Source organism: Macaca thibetana, chromosome 12 (assembly GCF_024542745.1).
Source record: "Macaca thibetana thibetana isolate TM-01 chromosome 12, ASM2454274v1, whole genome shotgun sequence".
Classification (NCBI taxonomy): Eukaryota; Metazoa; Chordata; class Mammalia; order Primates; family Cercopithecidae; genus Macaca; species Macaca thibetana.
Genome location: NC_065589.1, coordinates 23,959,296 through 23,976,138, shown reverse-complemented (window position 1 = coordinate 23,976,138; position 16,843 = coordinate 23,959,296). Strand labels below are relative to the sequence as shown.

Here is a 16,843-nt window from a genome sequence, read left to right as displayed (position 1 = left end):
AAATTCAGGGAAAGGTCAGAAAAACAACAATGTGTCTTGTGACTTGGCAACATTCCACAAACGACTGTATAAAATAAAGCAGAGCGCGCCATTCGAGGCGGCCGCCATGTTTGTCTTGTCTTGTGTTGTCTTGTGTGTTCATTCCTTTGTTTAGCAAACACGCGGACCCCAACACACAGGTGCTTATAGGGATCAGCCAGGCAACCAGACACACAAATGATGGGGCACAGCCTAAGATAAAGAGATGAGACACAAAACGGGAAACTAAATTCCTCTACCTAAAGGCATTCTATGTATATAAATAATGGACAGGTGTGGATGTGTACACAATGGGTTGTTAATGGTGGGTCCTAAGGACTCTGTTTACATGCTGACATCCCACTAGTTTTCCCTGAAACCCACTATACTAGCTGCTGAGATGTCAGACCCTCTACCCAGCTCTTTGGAGAATAGACTTCAGAGTGAAGTTGGGGACTGCTCTGCCACACCCCAGTCTTACTAGGAATTGAGAAAAAGAGCCATTCCTCACAGGCTAGGTGCTGCTGAGCAAAGAAAGCCAAACAAGGCCAAATACCTTTATTACCCCCCTCCCATCCCCAATTCCCTGTCCCCCACAAGTCCTGCTAGGAACCATCCTCAGATTCCAGGCCCAGGGGCTCCCTCCGAGTACCAGGCCGGTATGCTCCCTGGCCCCGAGGCAGGCGGGGGTAGGAAGAACCCGGTGTCCGGCCTTTAGAGCGCTCCCAGCGAACACAGTCCCGAGTCCTGCGGGGTGGGGGGCCCTGCCAGCTGCCAGGCCCCTTCTCTTGTGGAGGACCTTCAACTCCTTGGCTATGGGGTTCTGGCTTTAGGTCCATGGGCTCCTTGAGGGGCCCCTCAGGAGGTGGCAGTTCCTGGGTGTCACGGGTACCTTTAGGGGCGTGGCACTCCCCTCCCTTCGGGTGCCTCCGTTCGGGCTGTCGCCAGGGACCTCGACTGAGCTTGGGGGGATCTAGCATAGCTTTCTGGGTTTCGCCCAACCTTTGCTGATTTGACCCAGCCCCTGGAATCTTCTCACACATGTACTGGGTTGCCACAGGCAGAGGAGTTGGCAAGGTGGACTGGACAGCTGATGAGGTGGGCAGTTCTGCTGCAAGGGTGCTGGGTGGTTGGGATCCTTTGGAGACATCTACAGCTGACTCAGGTTCTGCAGGGGTAGGAGGCTAGAAAGAAGTGACAAGATGCAGTGAGGGAGATGCAGCTCCTCGAGGCAGGGAACTACAGGCCCCTCTCCTACTATCTGGGCTGACCATGATCAGCCTATCATCTCTGTGGTTAGAACAAAGCTCACTCTGGGGCCATGGCCGATTGGGGTTTGTAGGAAGGCTGGTGGCATTACGGGACAACTGGGAAACCCTTCCCTCACCTGCTGAAGGCTGATGAAGTAACGGTTTCGCTCAGCCTCAAGGTCAATGATTCCCCCCCTTTCCTGCTGCCTCTGGTAGAGCCGCTTGCGTTCTTCTTGCTGGCGCAAGCTCTCTGCACTGGGCTGGTACAGCTCCTGGAAGGAAGAATGGCAGAGAGGAAATAATGAACAGCAGAAGGCAGACTCAAATCCCTACTCCTCCGAGGCTGCCTCAGGAGATCTGCACTGGTTTTGCCCCTCAGGTCTGGGCTCCCAGAGTCTTAGGCTCCCACCAGTGGGGGATGTGGCTTTGCAGAGAGGTCCTAGGCAGTTCAAGCCCAATTTCAGAGATTCCATGTGACACAGACAAGATGCCATTCCTTACTCTTTAGAAAATGCCATTACTCCTGGCTCAGACTGGAAGAAAGACCCCTTACCATGGGCTGTTGGGGTTCAGGGGCTGCTTTCAGCGAGGCAAGATCATAAACGAGGGGCTCTCTGCACACTGGACACTGCACACCGACTTCCTTCTAAAAAAGAGGAAAAATCATATGCCTGTGTCACAGCCCAGGATGTCCCCTGGTGCTGACCCATCAGCCAACCTAATCTGCAGAGGGCTGGGACTAAAGGGCACAGGGACACTGGTTCAGCAGTGAGTTGGGACAGAGCACGGGTTGTCTAACTAGAGATCTGGGAACCCCCTGAAACTGCATGCAATATGTAAGTGTATAGAAGGATGCCCTGGCCAGGCACGGTGGCTCGTGCCTGTAACCCCAGCACTTTGGGAGGCCACGGCGGGCAGATCACTTGAGGTCATGAGTTTGAGACCAGCCTGGCCAACATGGTGAAACCCCATCTCTACTGAAAATACAAAAATTAGCTGGGCATGGTGGCTCATGCCTATAATCCCAGCTACTCAGGAGGCTGAGGCAGGAGGATTGCTTGAACCCAGGAGGCAGAGGTTGCAGTGAGCCGAGTGCTTGAACCCAGGAGGCGGAGGATGCAGTGAGCCGAGATTGCACTACTGCACTCCAGCCTGGGTGGCAGAGTGACACCCCATCTCAAAAAAAATAAATAAATAAATAAAAAATAAAAGGATGCCCTTTTTTCTGGACAGAGGTAAGAGTTCATTAATCTCAAGGTTATCTATGACCCTAAAAAGGTGAAGAGCCACTGGAGTGGAGGGATGGAAAGGTTGTGAAAGGCTGTGCCTAAGGGTGTCAGATGAGTGTGCAGGTCTGGTAAGGTCTACCTGTTTGGTTGCAGCATGCTGCCGTTCCTGTTCCTGCTCCTGTCCTTGTGCCTTCAGCTCTTGCTCCATGTGCTGGATGTACCGAGCAAGGCAGTGGCAGTGGAAGTAGTGGTAACAGGGTGTTTTGGTAAAGGCCTCCTTCTCCTAGAGGGAAGGCAGATGTAGGGCACTAAGTCAGAGCTCTCTCACAGCCCTCATCTTGGTCCCAAGCAGAATGCCAGGTCCCAAGAGAGAAACCCACCTGGAAACCATAGAGGCAGATGACACACTGGCCATGAGGGATGTTGTTATCTGTGAGAATTTCCTTCCCTTTCTGAGGAGAGAAGACACTGATTAAACAGGGGGTTAGGGGGAAGAATGGTGAGCAAGGCCTGTCTACTACTCCTAGGAGTGACTGGCTGGACTTGGCTCCTACCAGGCCAGTTTGTTACCTTGTGTTTATGCATTTCTGTCTTGGTGATGCTCCCTCTGCTGGGAATCAATCCTTCTCCACGTCTCTGCCCCTCCCCCAAAATTTGATCTTCCTGGTTTCAAAATTCAACCTAATTGTTTTTCCTTTCATTAAGTCACTTTTAATATATCTTGGAGATGAAAATAATACACCTTGAGAGAAAAAAATGTTCAATTAAAACTCATCTTCGGCCGGGCGCGGTGGCTCACGCCTGTAATCCCTGCACTTTGGGAGGCCGAGGCGGGCGGATCACGAGGTCAGTAGATCGAGACCATTCTGGCTAACACGGTGAAACCCCGTCTCTACTAAAATACAAAAAATTAGCCGGGCGCGGTGGCGGGTGCCTGTAGTCCCAGCTACTCGGGAGGCTGAGGCAGGAGAATGGCGCGAACCCGGGAGGCGGAGCTTGCAGTGAGCCGAGATGGTGCCACTGCACTCCAGCCTGGGCGACAGAGTGAAGACTCCGCCTCAAAAAAAAAAAAAAAAAAAAAATAAATAAATAAATAAAACTCATCTTCTGGGAGGTCTTTCTTGATTAGTCCCCTTCAATATCATTCCCCCATGGGGCAATGAGTTTGTGCTAAGTCAGCTTTCAGAAAGCATGTCAAAGCATGGACAACCCGAATGGACAGAAAATTCACAAGGCATTGAGTTGGGCTGTGAACTATGCATTTGAATTGTTATTTGAACAGCTAATAGTGTACTCTGGAATTCCACAAAGTCCAAGGCTGCATTGTGGAGGCCTGACCTAGGACTGCTACAGTGGCCTATCAAACCCACTCTCTTTGACTCTCGGCCACCCACCTTCATTCTATTCTGAACATTTTTCTTAAAAATTTAAACTAGGAGAGGCTGGGCATGGTGGCTCATGCCTATAATCCCAGCACTTTGGGTGGCCAAGGCAGGTGGATTATCTGAAGTCAGGAGTTCAAGACTAGCCTGGCCAACAAGGAGAAACCCCATCTCTACTAAAAATACAAAATTAGCTGGGTGTGGTGGTACATGCCTGTAATCCTAGCTATTTGGGAGGCTGAGGCAGGAGAATCACTTGAACCTGGGAGGCACAGGTTGCAGTGAGCTGAGATCATACCACTGCACTCCAGCCTGGATGACAGACTAAGACTGTCTCAAAAAATAAATAAATAAATAAAATAAAAATAAAAAATAAACAAACTAGAGGAAAATAAGACTGTACTTTATATTTTTAATCTCAAACAGCAGAAGTTTTCCGTGTATATTGGAGCTCCAGGTGTTGCTTCATGTGGGTTGTTTCACTAAGCAGTGTCTTTCGGGAAGTTTCTCAAATAGAAGAGTCTCATTTCTCTGGATTAATTTAGGTCTTACTTAATGATTCCAGATCTATTTAAGATTCTAGGCCCATGGTTTCCCTTTTACAGCTAGAAACTGCTCTAGCTCGAAGGAAAGAACATATCCCAGACTAGCGCACCTCTTACCTCAATGAGTTCATAGAGCATGGCTGCGCCCAGCCCGGCCTTGGCCACATGGCCCAGCGCTTGTAAGATCCTGGAGGAAGAGGGCAAACCACATATTAGGCCTGCCCATTTCCGTCACTGGGCAAAGCTGTAGCTGAGCTTTCCCTGTTTGACAGGTTCAACTTACGTGTGGATCTGTTCATCTGAAAGTCCTCGGGGATTTCGGATAGAGATCTGTGGCACCTCATGGGGATACTAGTGGGGGCAAATAACAAGTTACTGCTGAACTGATCCACCCCAGGGACTCTCCCCTTCCTCCCTTTGCTGCCACAGAGTAGGGGCTTCACCTCTGCTGGGACCTGAAGCACCAGAGTGAAGCAGACATACTGTGAATCCTGGTCCTCTGCAGTGGCAGGATGCAAAGTGATGTAGATCTCCCACGGTGAAGTTCTGCAGGTGGATCAAGTAGAAACGCAGATGTGACTGTGTAAGGACTTGGGGGCTGGGGAGGATGGGGTTGAGACAGTAAAGTGGGCAAAGAAAGTACACATTGGACTCTTTCTTTTGGGGTAGGATTAAAGGAATAGCTTTTGTCTACACAAGAGAAATATTATCTCTGAATCAAGGCTTACACTGTCTTAAGACCCAGATTCGGCATAGAACCTCTCCTCATTACTAGGGGGACTCCTGCCCACCGCTGGTTGAATACATACCTGCCATTTCCTTTAATCACCTGTAGTTCATCCAGATAGATGGACTCCAACACTTCAACTTCAGAGGGAAGGACCCTAGAGAGACAGGAGTAGACTGACTTTCCATTACAACTCTCCCTGTGGAAGCCTGCTAAGGCCAATAAACGCGGGCTTTGTAGAAAAATGGCAATCTACCAGAATGCATTTTCCTGCTAAACTCCTTAAAAACAAGGAAAATGTTACCTTAAGTTTTCAACTGGCCAAATAGGAGGCACGAAAATCAGAATTTTAAGCATTATTTCTGCCAAGAGATGAAGAAGTGGATTCCAGAAAAATAAAATGACTAACCAAGGCTTAACATAGGTAGAACTGGGCCCAGAGTCGGGTTTCCTGACTCCCTGTTTAAGTTTCATTCCCCTTAGTGGCTGACTTTCTGGTCTAGAGGTATGGCACCCATTTACTAGCATTAACGTTACCAATATTACTCCAGCCTTTCCCTACATCAATGTCCAGTGTGGATCCCAGTGCCTTGGCTACTGTCTACATACACTTTTAACACCAGTCACCCTAAGCCTTCTTAAAGGAGATAGCAACCTCAACACAACAGGTCTAGGGTGGTGTAAAGGCTGTGTTGTAATGGAAAAGCCAGCAGCCTTGGAGTTAGTAACAGGTACCAATCACTTACAAGCTATGCGATCTGGGAAGTGACCTCTCTGTAAGCTTAAGTTATCCTGTCTATCACATATAGATGATAACACCTACTCTCTAGGGTTACTATGAGGATAAAAGGTGATTTGTTTATATAAAGTACCTAATAGTATCTGGGCTATAGTAGCTAGTCTACATCCTCTTTTTCTTCCTGTCTGTATATAACCTTCTCCCTTAGAAGGAAGAGGGAAGGAGGGAGGTAGTAGAGTACTCTGGATGTATTTATGACCCTGGCTGTCTGGTTGATCTAGATCAGCCTGTTGAGGTTAGCATCCATGTTCCGATGTAAATCAGAGGACACACATGCTTAAGCATAGAAACAGTAGTTGTATTGAAATTGAAGCTGAGTGATCAGTTTGTGTCTACAGCTCTACCAGGTGATACATGGAAAAATGCATACTTTCCTTTCTCATACTGCTCTCTCTTCATTCTAAGAGTAAGGCTGCTCCAGCATGACTTATGTCAGTTGTTGTTAAGTCTTAGGCAGAAACTTCAAAATATAAAATACAAAGCTTTACACCTCACAGAAAATAGTGTAGTTTTGGCTGACATGGGATGGGAGTCTCACAGCACTACAGGCTGCTGCACTCACTGTTGTTCTCTCCATGGCTCAAGGTGTCTCCCCTGAATCTTAAAAGTTCCCTTGAACAGGTCAACTATAAGTTATCCCAGCACTTTGGGAGGCTGAGGTGGGAGGATCACTTGAGGCCAGGAGTTCGAGACCAGCCTGGGCAACAAAGCGAGACTATCTCTACAGAAAATAAAAAATTAGCTGGACACAGTGGTCCCAGCTACTTGGGAGGCTGAGGCAGAAGAATCGCTGGAGCCCAGGAGGTTGAGTCTGTAATGAGCCATGATCTTGCCACTGTACTCCAGCCTGGGTGACAAAGTAAGACTCCGTCTCTTAAAAAAAGAAAAGAAAAAGTTTCCCTGAACACTTTGAAAACCAGTAGTCTAGATAGTCTTAATAAAGGCCAGTACTAGCAGGGCTCCCTGAACCAATGTAACACTGAGGTGTAGCCTCAGTCAAGTGGCCCTTCAATACTTTGCCTACCCTAGTTATGTGGGTCCTGGATGGGATGCTGGTAAGGTGGTGACAACAAAATGGGGGAGAGGGGACTGAAGAATGTCCTAGTATAAAGAATCTAAGGTGTGGAGTCAGATAGATGTGGATTTCTAGTCGCAATTTTCCACCTTTTGGCAAATCACTTTACTTCTTTGGGGCTCATCTAATCTTCCCAGGTGCCTGCACCTCAGTTATTAATGAAAAGGAGGCCGGGTGTGGTGGCTCACGCCTGTAATTCCAGCACCTTGGGAGGCTGAGGTGGGAGGATCACTTGAACCCAGGGGTTCAAGACCAGCCTGGCCAACATGGCAAAACTCTGTCTCTACAAAAAATACAAAATTAGCTGGGCATGGTGGCACAGACCTGTAGCCTCAGCTACTTGGAAGGCTGAGGCAGGAGGATCACCTGAGCCTGGGGAGGTTGAGGCTGCAGTGAGCCATAATCGCACCACCGCACTCCAGCGTGGGCGACAGTGAGACTCTGTCTCAAAAAACAAAACAAAACAAAACAAAACAAAAAAACAGACTTAAGTATATTACAAATCCATCGTGATCCTCTCAACTATTCTGAGGTAAACACCACACCCACTTTGTTTTTACAGCTGAGGACACTGACTCACAGAAGCTAGATGGCCTGGTCAGCATCACACAGCTAATAAAATGCGGAGTTAACCCACATTGATCCTACTTCCAAATCCCAGAGTCCTTCCATGTTCTAGTCTTTAGTTAAGAATGCTTGAGAGAAGGACTAGAGGGACTTTATGTGAGGTGTAAAGCTTTATTCAGACAATAGTCCTCACTAGTGCTGTGTGGGAGAGAGAAGGTTGAGGAAAGCGTCGGCGGAAAAACGCTGATCCAAGGAGAAAGGGGTACCGAACTGGAGGGCACTAGTTCTGAGAGGCGAAAGGGAGATGGGGAGGTCTGACGGGCAGGCATCCCCCAAAGCCCCTGAGAAAATTCATTTGAGGAGCATAGAAAGGGATAGCGTGAAGCTGGAGGAAAGGGGATCGAACCAGATAAGGCGAGGCCTGAACTGGTCTGGCGGGCGCAGACCCGGTCTCTTCTCACTCAGATCAGCGCCCCTCCACCCTCCCGTTCTCCAGTCTAGAAGATCTCCTAGAGGAGATGTCAGCATCTCTGCCATCCCTCATCCTTCGCTCCACCCCACACGCCCGCCGTACGGACCGTCTGCGACAGCTGCTAGGCCTCTGGACTAGATCCAGACAGTCAGCCAAAGCCCATGCCCCCGAAGTTACCAGTCCTCCTCCCCTGCAGCTGCAGACGCAGACGCCGCCATGTCTTCACCGGCCCGCAGCCGGAACCGGAAATGCCCTTAGGGAAGTCGGAGGCGGAAAACTAAGAGGGGTGGGCAGCTAGCGTCGTTTCTAGGCAACCGCAGACTCCGGGTCCTTAGCCGGGCCTGATGGCCCAGAGGCAGTTCGGATGCGTCCCAGGAAGTGCCCATGTGTGGTCCGCCGTCCCTCCCACACCTCTGAGCGCCTTTGTCCTCTGAACTTCTCACCAGTTCTAGCGAGTGAAATTGTTAGAAAGGGAGCCAAAAGAGACTGGCGAGAGGGGCGGGTGGAGAAGAATTGTAAGTCAGGCAACGTATGCAGGCAGCCAGAAGATATGGGGCTAAAGGCCAGGGAATCCGTCCCTGGGCCTGAGGAGCTTGGATCTCCTAGGCTGGGGATGAGAGAGGGACCCTGGCTTGCGAAGCGCATGGGCCAGGGGGTCTGAGAGCAGGTGCTGAGGAATCTGGGAGTGGCAGGAACTTGGGGGAGACTCGAAGGAGCAGGGTTGGGTGGGCGATGCTAGGTTAAGAGAGCAGGGTCGAGTGGGCCAAGCTGGGTGAGGGAGAAGGGGGACCAGGTGTCAGGTGGGCATGGGGCCGGGTTGGGGACAGGAGGCTGAAAGTGGAGAGGAACTACAAAGAGATGCTGTGTTTGTTCCAAGATCGCATCATCTTTGCATCATTCTACCCTCCCATGTTTTTTGAGGCTTGGTCTTTGTGAAAAAGAGAAAAGGCAAGGTGGCTAACATTTTTCCTTTCCCATGCCCCAACTAGGCCTCCCAGATGTTGTGGAATTGTCCCTGGATCTATAGCTCTTCACCGTCTCTACCTTTTTCCTTCTAAGAGATTCTGAAACCTCTGTCATGGAAAAGTACCACGTGTTGGAGATGATTGGAGAAGGCTCTTTTGGGAGGGTGTACAAGGGTCGAAGAAAATACAGTGCTCAGGTATTGTACAAAGAGGGATACCTTTTGGGTGGGATTTGGTACCCCCAACTCCAGTGGAAAATGGGTCTAGAAGGGATGTATGTATACCAGTTTATATTCCTAAGGCATTGACTCTCTCATACTTCTTATGGAGTATAAGCTCTGAAGTTGTATTATTTGGGTATAAGTTCCATCTCCACCGCTTTCTAACCCTAGAATTATGGACAAATTACTTAACTTCTCTATGTCTCAATTTCCTCATCTCTAGAATGGGGATAAGAACAGCAACTGATTGATGGCATTTGAGATTAAGCATATTATCACATTAAATCAGTTAGTACAGTGCCTGGCTCTTAGTAAACAACAAATATTATTATTATTAGTCTCTAGCACACCATGTAGTAAGAGGTAAACCACTTGAACTCTATTATTTCCTCTTAATTTTTTTTCCTTTCCTTTCCCCTAAATCTCATCTTGACTGCTTTGGTCAAATCAGAACACTTCTCCTAGAAGGTGAGATGTTTTGCCCATGCTGTTTCCTCCTGGGATGAGGAGTGGGGAAAGCCTGGATAAGGCCAGGGTACCATGGAGAAAATGGAAGCGGGAGACTGACAGAAATAATAAGAGTTACTCAAACACTCTAAAGTCTGACTTCTGGAGCTCTGAGATTAAGTCTGAAATTCTGGCTCTTTTCAGTAGTGTGATTAGGCATTAACTTTTCACCTTACCACTGACAGGTCGTGGCCCTGAAGTTCATCCCAAAATTGGGGCGCTCAGAGAAGGAGCTGAGGAATTTGCAACGAGAGATTGAAATAATGCGGGGTCTGCGGCATCCCAACATTGTGCATATGCTTGACAGCTTTGAAACTGACAAAGAGGTGTGCTTTGACAGTTTTGGGCCCTGTCTCCCCAAGCACAAGGGTTCCAGGAATTTCCCAACCTCAGAATATATGAATCTGGAGCCATCAGTGCCACTGCCTTCTCTCTGTAGGTGGTGGTGGTGACAGACTATGCTGAGGGAGAGCTCTTTCAGATTCTAGAAGATGATGGAAAACTTCCCGAAGACCAGGTATGCTTCCTGCCTTCAACTTCCCACCACCAACCTCTCTCCAGGTTAGGAACTGGTAGAGCAAGCTAAGGACACTGAGAGTCTCCATTTCTTCTCAGACTTCTGAGAAGAATATAAGAGTCTAGGTATATAGAGGCAGTGTGGTGTGGGAGTAAATTATATAAACATTAGAGCCAAAATATCTGAGTAGGAAGCTTGGCTCTGCACCTTCCTAGCTGGGTCTGCTTGGACAAGTTACTTTAATTTCTTTGTGCTTAGTTTCCTCATTTGTAAAATGAAGATAATAATCATGTTTGCCTGATAAGTCTATGGTGAAGAGTGATAAGTCATGTAATGTGTTTGAATAGTTGCTATTAACATTGTTGTTATTAGATACCTTTAGGGAAGAAGGACCAGTGAAATGGTACCAGAAAGAGGGCAGTAAGAATAAAGGTTGTGGTGAGTCAGGATTTGGCACCAGGACATAGTGGTTAGCAGTGGGATTTTGTTACACATATCCTCCAGCCACATTTATTCTAGGGGTTTCTCTGTACTCAAGCAAGTAGGCCCCCCTTGGGATTCATTATTGCAGCATTCCCTTTCCTTCTAAGCACTCACCACTATTTGTAAGTAATCTTTTTTTATTATTTTATTTTTAATTGAATTTTATTTTTTGAGATGGAGTCTTGCTTTGTTGCCCAGGCTGGAGTGCAGTGGCACGATCTTGGCTCACAACAACCTCCGCCTCCTAGGTTCAAGCAATTATCATGCCTTAGCCTCCCCAGTAGCCGGGATTATAGCATGTGCCACCATGCCCAGCTAATTTTGTACTTTTAGTAGAGATGGGGTTTTACCATGCTGGCCAGGCTGGTCTCGAACTCCTGGCCTCAGGTGATCTGCCCGCCTCAGCCTCCCAAAGTGCTGGGATTACAGGCGTGAGCCACCATGCCTAATCACCATATTTGTTTTATCTGTCTTGATTGTTTGTCTGACTACTTTTCTTGAAAAAAGGCATTTTGTTTTATTTAATAACAGGTAATGTGTATTGAATATTTACTATGTGCCAGGCACCATTCTGAGTATTATTTTGCATGCTTTAACTCAATCCTTACAATAATCCACCAGGGTAGATAGTGTCAGTATATAGATTGTCACCTTAGTTTGCCCATGGTCAAGCAGATAGTAAATGAGATTCAATAAATTTTTCTTGAATGAATGAATGAGCAAATGAAAGAAGGATTAAACAAGGGGAACAATAACTAAGAAAGGAATAGTGTGAAGCTCTGCGAGAAAGGGAAGGAAGAAAAGATTAGCAGTAATATTAGGAGAAGTTTTTGGATTTGTCAGCCAGCTGCTGCTTCTAACCTTTTTTTTCTTTCTCTCACCTCTTTAACCTCTAGGTTCAGGCCATTGCTGCTCAGTTGGTATCAGCCCTGTACTATCTGCATTCCCACCGCATCCTACACCGAGATATGAAACCTCAGAACATCCTCCTTGCCAAGGGTGGTGGCATCAAGCTCTGTGACTTTGGGTAAAGATTCTAGCATCCATCTATGCTTCCAGTTCCACAGGGTATCTTTTTTTTTTTTTTTTAATTTGTTTTTGAAGGCGTTTCACTCTTGCTACCCAGGCTGGAGTGCAACGGCATGATCTCCGCTCACCGCAACCTCTGCCTCCTGGGTTCAAGCAATTCGACTGCCTCAACCTCCAGAGTAGCTGGGATTACAGGCGTGTGCCACCATGCCTGGCTAATTTTGTGTTTTTAGTAGAGACGGGGTTTCTCCATGTTGGTGAGGCTGATCTCGAACTCCTGACTTCAGGTGATCTGCCCACCTCGGCCTCCCAAAGTGCTAGGATTACTCCACTGTGTCCGGCCCCACAGGGAATCTTAGACCATACTCTTGACTTATTTGTGCCTCATTTTAGAACCAGAGCTGGAGATTGGGACTTCTGCTGGGTCTTCTGGAACCTAATCAAAGGTGCTCCCGCTGCTCCGGTTTGGAATATCTCTATGTTAGGTAGTAGTGACCAGGTTTAGAATATCTTTTCTCTTTCCATATCCATCCCGTTATCTTCTGCAGATTTGCCCGGGCTATGAGCACCAACACAATGGTGCTGACGTCTATCAAAGGCACACCACTCTATATGTCTCCAGAGCTGGTGGAGGAACGACCATACGACCACACAGCTGACCTCTGGTCTGTTGGCTGCATACTGTATGAACTGGCAGTAGGCACTCCTCCCTTCTATGCAACAAGCATCTTTCAGCTGGTCAGCCTCATTCTCAAGGACCCTGTGCGCTGGCCCTCAACCATCAGTCCCTGCTTTAAGGTAATGAATATTGAAAGGGAGATGGCTTTTACATTAGAAATCTGTCTCCCTCTACCTCTGTTCCTTTTTCCAAAATCCTTTTCCAGAGCTGAGTCGGGACTTTGCAGTTACTGAATTAATGGCTATGTTAGTCTGTTCTCGCATTGCTATACAGAACTACCTGAAACTGGGTAATTTATAAAGAAAAGAGGTTTAGTTGGCTCACAGCTCCATAACCTGTACAGGAAGGATGGCTGCGGAAGCCTCAGGAAACTTACTATCGTGATGGAAAGCAAAGGGGAAACAGGCATGTCTTATGTGGCAGATCAGGAGGAAGAGAGAGAAGGGAAAGGTGCTACACACTGTTTTTTTTTTTTCTGAGACAGAGTTTGTTTTTTTTTTTTTTTTTTGAGACGGAGTCTTGCTCTGTCGCCCAGGCTGGAGTGCAGTGGCGTGATCTCGGCTCACTGCATTCTCCACCTCCCAGGTTCGTGCCGTTCTCCTGCCTCAGCCTCCCAAGTAGCTGGGATTACAGGTGCCCGCCACCACAACCAGCTAATTTTTTTGTATTTTTTAGGAGAGACAGGGTTTCACCGTGTTAGTCAGGATGGTCTCGATCTCCTGACCTCGTGACTCGCCTGCCTTGGCCTCCCAAAGTGCTGGGATTACAGGCATGAGCCACCGCTCCCAGCCTGAGACAGAGTTTTGCTCTTGTCCAGTCTGGAGTGCAATGGTGCGATCTCAGCTTACCACAACCTCCGCTTCCTGGTTTCTAGTGATTCTCCTGCCTCCGCCTCCCAAGTAGCTGGGATTACAAGCATGCACCACCATGCCCAGCTAATTTTGTATTTTTAGTAGAGACGGGGTTTCTCTATGTTGGTCAAGCTGGTATCGAACTCCCAACATCAAGTGATCCGCCTGCTTCGGCCTCCTAAAGTGCTGGGATCATAGGCTTGAGCCACCATGCCCAGCCAGTGCTACATACTTTTAAACAGCCAGATCTCGTGAAAATTCACTCACTATCATGAGAACAGCAAGGGGGAAGTCCTCCCCCACGATCCAGTCACCTCCTACCAGGCCCCTCCTCCAACATTGGGGATTACAATTCAACATGAGATTTGGATGGGGACACAAATCCAAACCATATCAATGCCGGAGCTGGGCCAGGCAGCCTTGCTTTTCTACTGCAGGGTCTTATTCTGGGAGGGTGTTCTAAAGTTTGCCAAACCTGAGAATGGTAACTCCAGTTCGAGCCAGGCTATGCTTTATTACAATGAAAAGGTAATTGGAAGATACCAGAGATAGATACTGGTCCTCTTGCATGCCATCTATTCCACTTATTTCCTGTCAGATGCAATGTTCACATTCTAGGTGTTGTCTACATAGCTTTCAGTCTAAAGCTATCAGAATGGTGAGAGCTGGTGGAGTTGGTTCAGTGATTAGGAGCAGATGATAGAGGTGGTACCTACTCATTATGACTAAGTCAGTAGGCCGGAGGAGGGAAGAGAGTTGGAGAGGAGTTGGACTTCTTTTCTATTTCTTTTTTTTTGAGATGGAGTCTTGCTATATTGCCCAGACTGGAGTGCAGTGGTGCAATCTCAGCTCACTGCAAGCTCTACCTCCTGGGTTCATGCCATTCTCCTGCCTCAGCCTCCCTAGTAGCTGGGACTACAGGTGCCCGCCACCACACCCGGCTAATTTTTTGTAATTTTTAGTAGAGACGGGATTTCACCCTGTTAGCCAGGATGGTCTCAATCTCCCGACCTCATGATCCGCCCACCTTGGCCTCCTAAAGTGCTGGGATTACAGGCGTGAGCCATTGTGCCTGGCCTCTATTTCTTTTTTAATTAATTAAATTAAAAAAAAATTTTTTAGAGACAGGGTCTCACCATGTTGCCCAGGCTTGTCTCAAACGTCTGGCCTCAAGCAATCTTCCTATCTCAATTTGTAAAGAGTTAGGATTACAGGCATGAGCTACTGCACCCAACCTTCTTTTATTTTATGTGGGGCAAGATTATAGATCTTCAATGGAATTTAAATGCAGTCTTCTGCCAGAGTGAAACCTCATTACGGCTTTGCTTTATCTGAGATGAAAAGGAACAACAAATTCCTCCCCTGTTGAGTTGAGGGGGCCCAAATAATTGTCAAGAATAATCTAAATGAAGGAACCTTAAGTGGAGGAGGTGTGCATAGGATATTTATTCTCCCTATGGGCAGATACACAGGTATCTCCAGCAAGATCCATAGTTATACAGATCACTTTGTTTTAGAACAGTGATCATAATCTACTAGTACCTCTGTTCCTATTTGAGGCCAAGTTGAGGATTTCCCCAAAGATTTCTGTTATGGTATATCCTTTTCAGAGACTGTCTCCCTATCTCTCCACCTCTGAAGACTTGCAAAAAGATTTCTGTTTTTGAGTACTCCCAAACACACCTTCACACAATTACTTGTGCATGTGAGTGTGCTTTTTACCAAAAATGCATCTGTTCCTACCCAGCCACAAACAAACCATCGTCAAAGGGAGGGCAGCGTGAATAGTTTGGGAGTTCTTTGAATGTTTGCTGTCTGAAGATCATTATGAAGGTGACATCTCTTTCTCCCAGTGTTTTTTCTCCCTTCTTTACAAAGTTGGTGCATTAAAATTTGTTTTTACTTCTGGGGTTACAAAATGTCTGTGAGCAGGATTTAGGGTCCTGTCCCTAGGAGGTGAAACAGTGGTCTGTCCATGATTTCGGCCAGGAAAATGGGACCTGAACAAAGTTTTCAGAGGGCATGATCAAGAGCAGCCCATCTGCTGTGAGAATGGATATGGGATTCTTGGTTTGCCAGTTCTGCTGATAAGTTAGAGAGAGACTTAAGGGAAGGGAAAGAATGACTGATGGACTATTTTTTCTCTCTGTAGAACTTCCTGCAGGGACTGCTCACCAAAGACCCCCGGCAGCGACTGTCCTGGCCAGACCTCTTACATCACCCCTTTATTGCTGGTCGTGTCACCAGTGAGTTGTCAGGGTTCCCAGGGCTCTTGTACTTCCCAGTACTTCCTCCAGACTACTTCCCTTTCCCTTCCCTGACCATCTAGATCTAACGTATCCTCTGTCCTCCACCAGGTTGAACTTTCTTCCTAGCCCTTTGCCTAACCTTTGCCACTTGCCTTGCAACCCCACTCTCTCTCTGTCACTTTTTCAAAATGATCTTCTTCCACAGAAGCCTGGAGACACTGAAGTTGTCCCTGGCCAAGTGGACATAGGGACTACGGCCCCCATGATCATGTCTTCCTCCTCTTCCCTCCCTGCAGTAATAACTGAGCCAGCAGGTCCAGATTTGGGGACTCCATTCACCAGCCGCCTACCCCCAGAACTTCAGGTCCTAAAGGACGAACAGGCCCATCGATTGGCCCCCAAGGGTAATCAGTCTCGCATCTTGACTCAGGCCTATAAACGCATGGCTGAGGAGGCCATGCAGAAGGTGTGTAGGGCAGACGAAAATATGTGAAATGACCAGGCTAGTGACTGGGGAGTTAGAGGAGGAGGGTGACTTTCTAGGGTTGGAGAAGGGCCATGAATAGCATTCATATTGTCCTATGGCAACCAAATAGCTCTGATCCAGTATTGCCCCCTACCTCCCATAGAAACATCAGAACACAGGACCTGCCCTTGAGCAAGAGGACAAGACCAGCAAGGTGGCTCCTGGCACAGCCCCTCTGCCCAGACTCGGGGCCACTCCTCAGGAATCAAGCCTCCTGGCCGGGATCTTAGCCTCAGAAATGAAGAGCAGCTGGGTTGAGTCAGAGACTGGAGAGGCGCCACCTGCACCTCGGTGAGAAGGGTATAGCTAGGTATTTATAGGGTGAGGTGTCTTGCATATCTTTGATGCTAGTCAAAGCAAATACAAAATAGTCCCTGTCACTAGCCACTGCCTAAATATGGGTAGAGCCTTGAGAGTCTGAGTCCTGGGTTCTTGGTTTCTAATTATAGATGTTTTTCTGATTCATCAGGAAACTTGGGGACTTTCTCTTCTTTATGTACATTGACTGAAAGGTTGGCTGAAAGGGAAAGGATCATCTCCATCCAAGAGGGAAGATTGTTTTGAGTTGAGAGCCATAGGTGAAAACTGCAAAGTAGACTCGAGAATAAGCTCTAAAATAAGAAGACAGTTAAGGATATTTGTGTAGTAGTCACCATATCCTGTACAGGTCATATCCTACATCCCAGAAAGAAGTCTCCTCTAGTCAATCCTATATGGCTTTTTTCTCATTCCTGTCATGGGCCTACAGAGAG

General features: G+C 47.6%; 2 protein-coding genes across 6 annotated transcripts in view; one reads left to right on the top strand and one right to left on the bottom strand.

Annotated features, from left to right (window-relative positions):
• Positions 1–562: 562 nt before the first annotated feature.
• The window catches only part of RNF25 (ring finger protein 25), a 316,906-nt gene continuing 300,625 nt past the window's right edge, over positions 563–16,843 (bottom strand). Inside the window, exons 2-11 of the mRNA XM_050752419.1 lie at positions 8,242–8,296; positions 5,234–5,308; positions 4,868–4,970; positions 4,708–4,775; positions 4,542–4,611; positions 2,878–2,949; positions 2,637–2,780; positions 1,822–1,914; positions 1,406–1,540; positions 563–1,202 (exon numbers count right to left, since the gene is read on the bottom strand). Of these exons, the coding sequence (XP_050608376.1) occupies positions 624–1,202; positions 1,406–1,540; positions 1,822–1,914; positions 2,637–2,780; positions 2,878–2,949; positions 4,542–4,611; positions 4,708–4,775; positions 4,868–4,970; positions 5,234–5,308; positions 8,242–8,282 (1,380 nt within the window). The 5' untranslated portion in view covers positions 8,283–8,296 and the 3' untranslated portion in view covers positions 563–623. The remainder of the gene's footprint in view (positions 1,203–1,405; positions 1,541–1,821; positions 1,915–2,636; positions 2,781–2,877; positions 2,950–4,541; positions 4,612–4,707; positions 4,776–4,867; positions 4,971–5,233; positions 5,309–8,241; positions 8,297–16,843) is intronic.
• STK36 (serine/threonine kinase 36) overlaps positions 8,341–16,843 on the top strand; it is a 30,751-nt gene continuing 22,248 nt past the window's right edge. For 2 of the 5 annotated variants that reach the window (XM_050752357.1, XM_050752354.1), the window contains exons 1-9: positions 8,341–8,731; positions 9,054–9,226; positions 9,943–10,083; positions 10,197–10,274; positions 11,654–11,784; positions 12,335–12,584; positions 15,469–15,562; positions 15,862–16,031; positions 16,195–16,382. In XM_050752357.1, the coding sequence (XP_050608314.1) occupies positions 9,143–9,226; positions 9,943–10,083; positions 10,197–10,274; positions 11,654–11,784; positions 12,335–12,584; positions 15,469–15,562; positions 15,862–16,031; positions 16,195–16,382 (1,136 nt within the window). In that variant the 5' untranslated portion in view covers positions 8,341–8,731; positions 9,054–9,142. Of the gene's footprint in view, positions 8,732–9,053; positions 9,227–9,942; positions 10,084–10,196; positions 10,275–11,653; positions 11,785–11,809; positions 12,233–12,334; positions 12,585–15,468; positions 15,563–15,861; positions 16,032–16,194; positions 16,383–16,843 lie in introns of those variants that run through there. The other 3 variants (XM_050752353.1, XM_050752356.1, XM_050752358.1) reach the window with 3 other exon arrangements.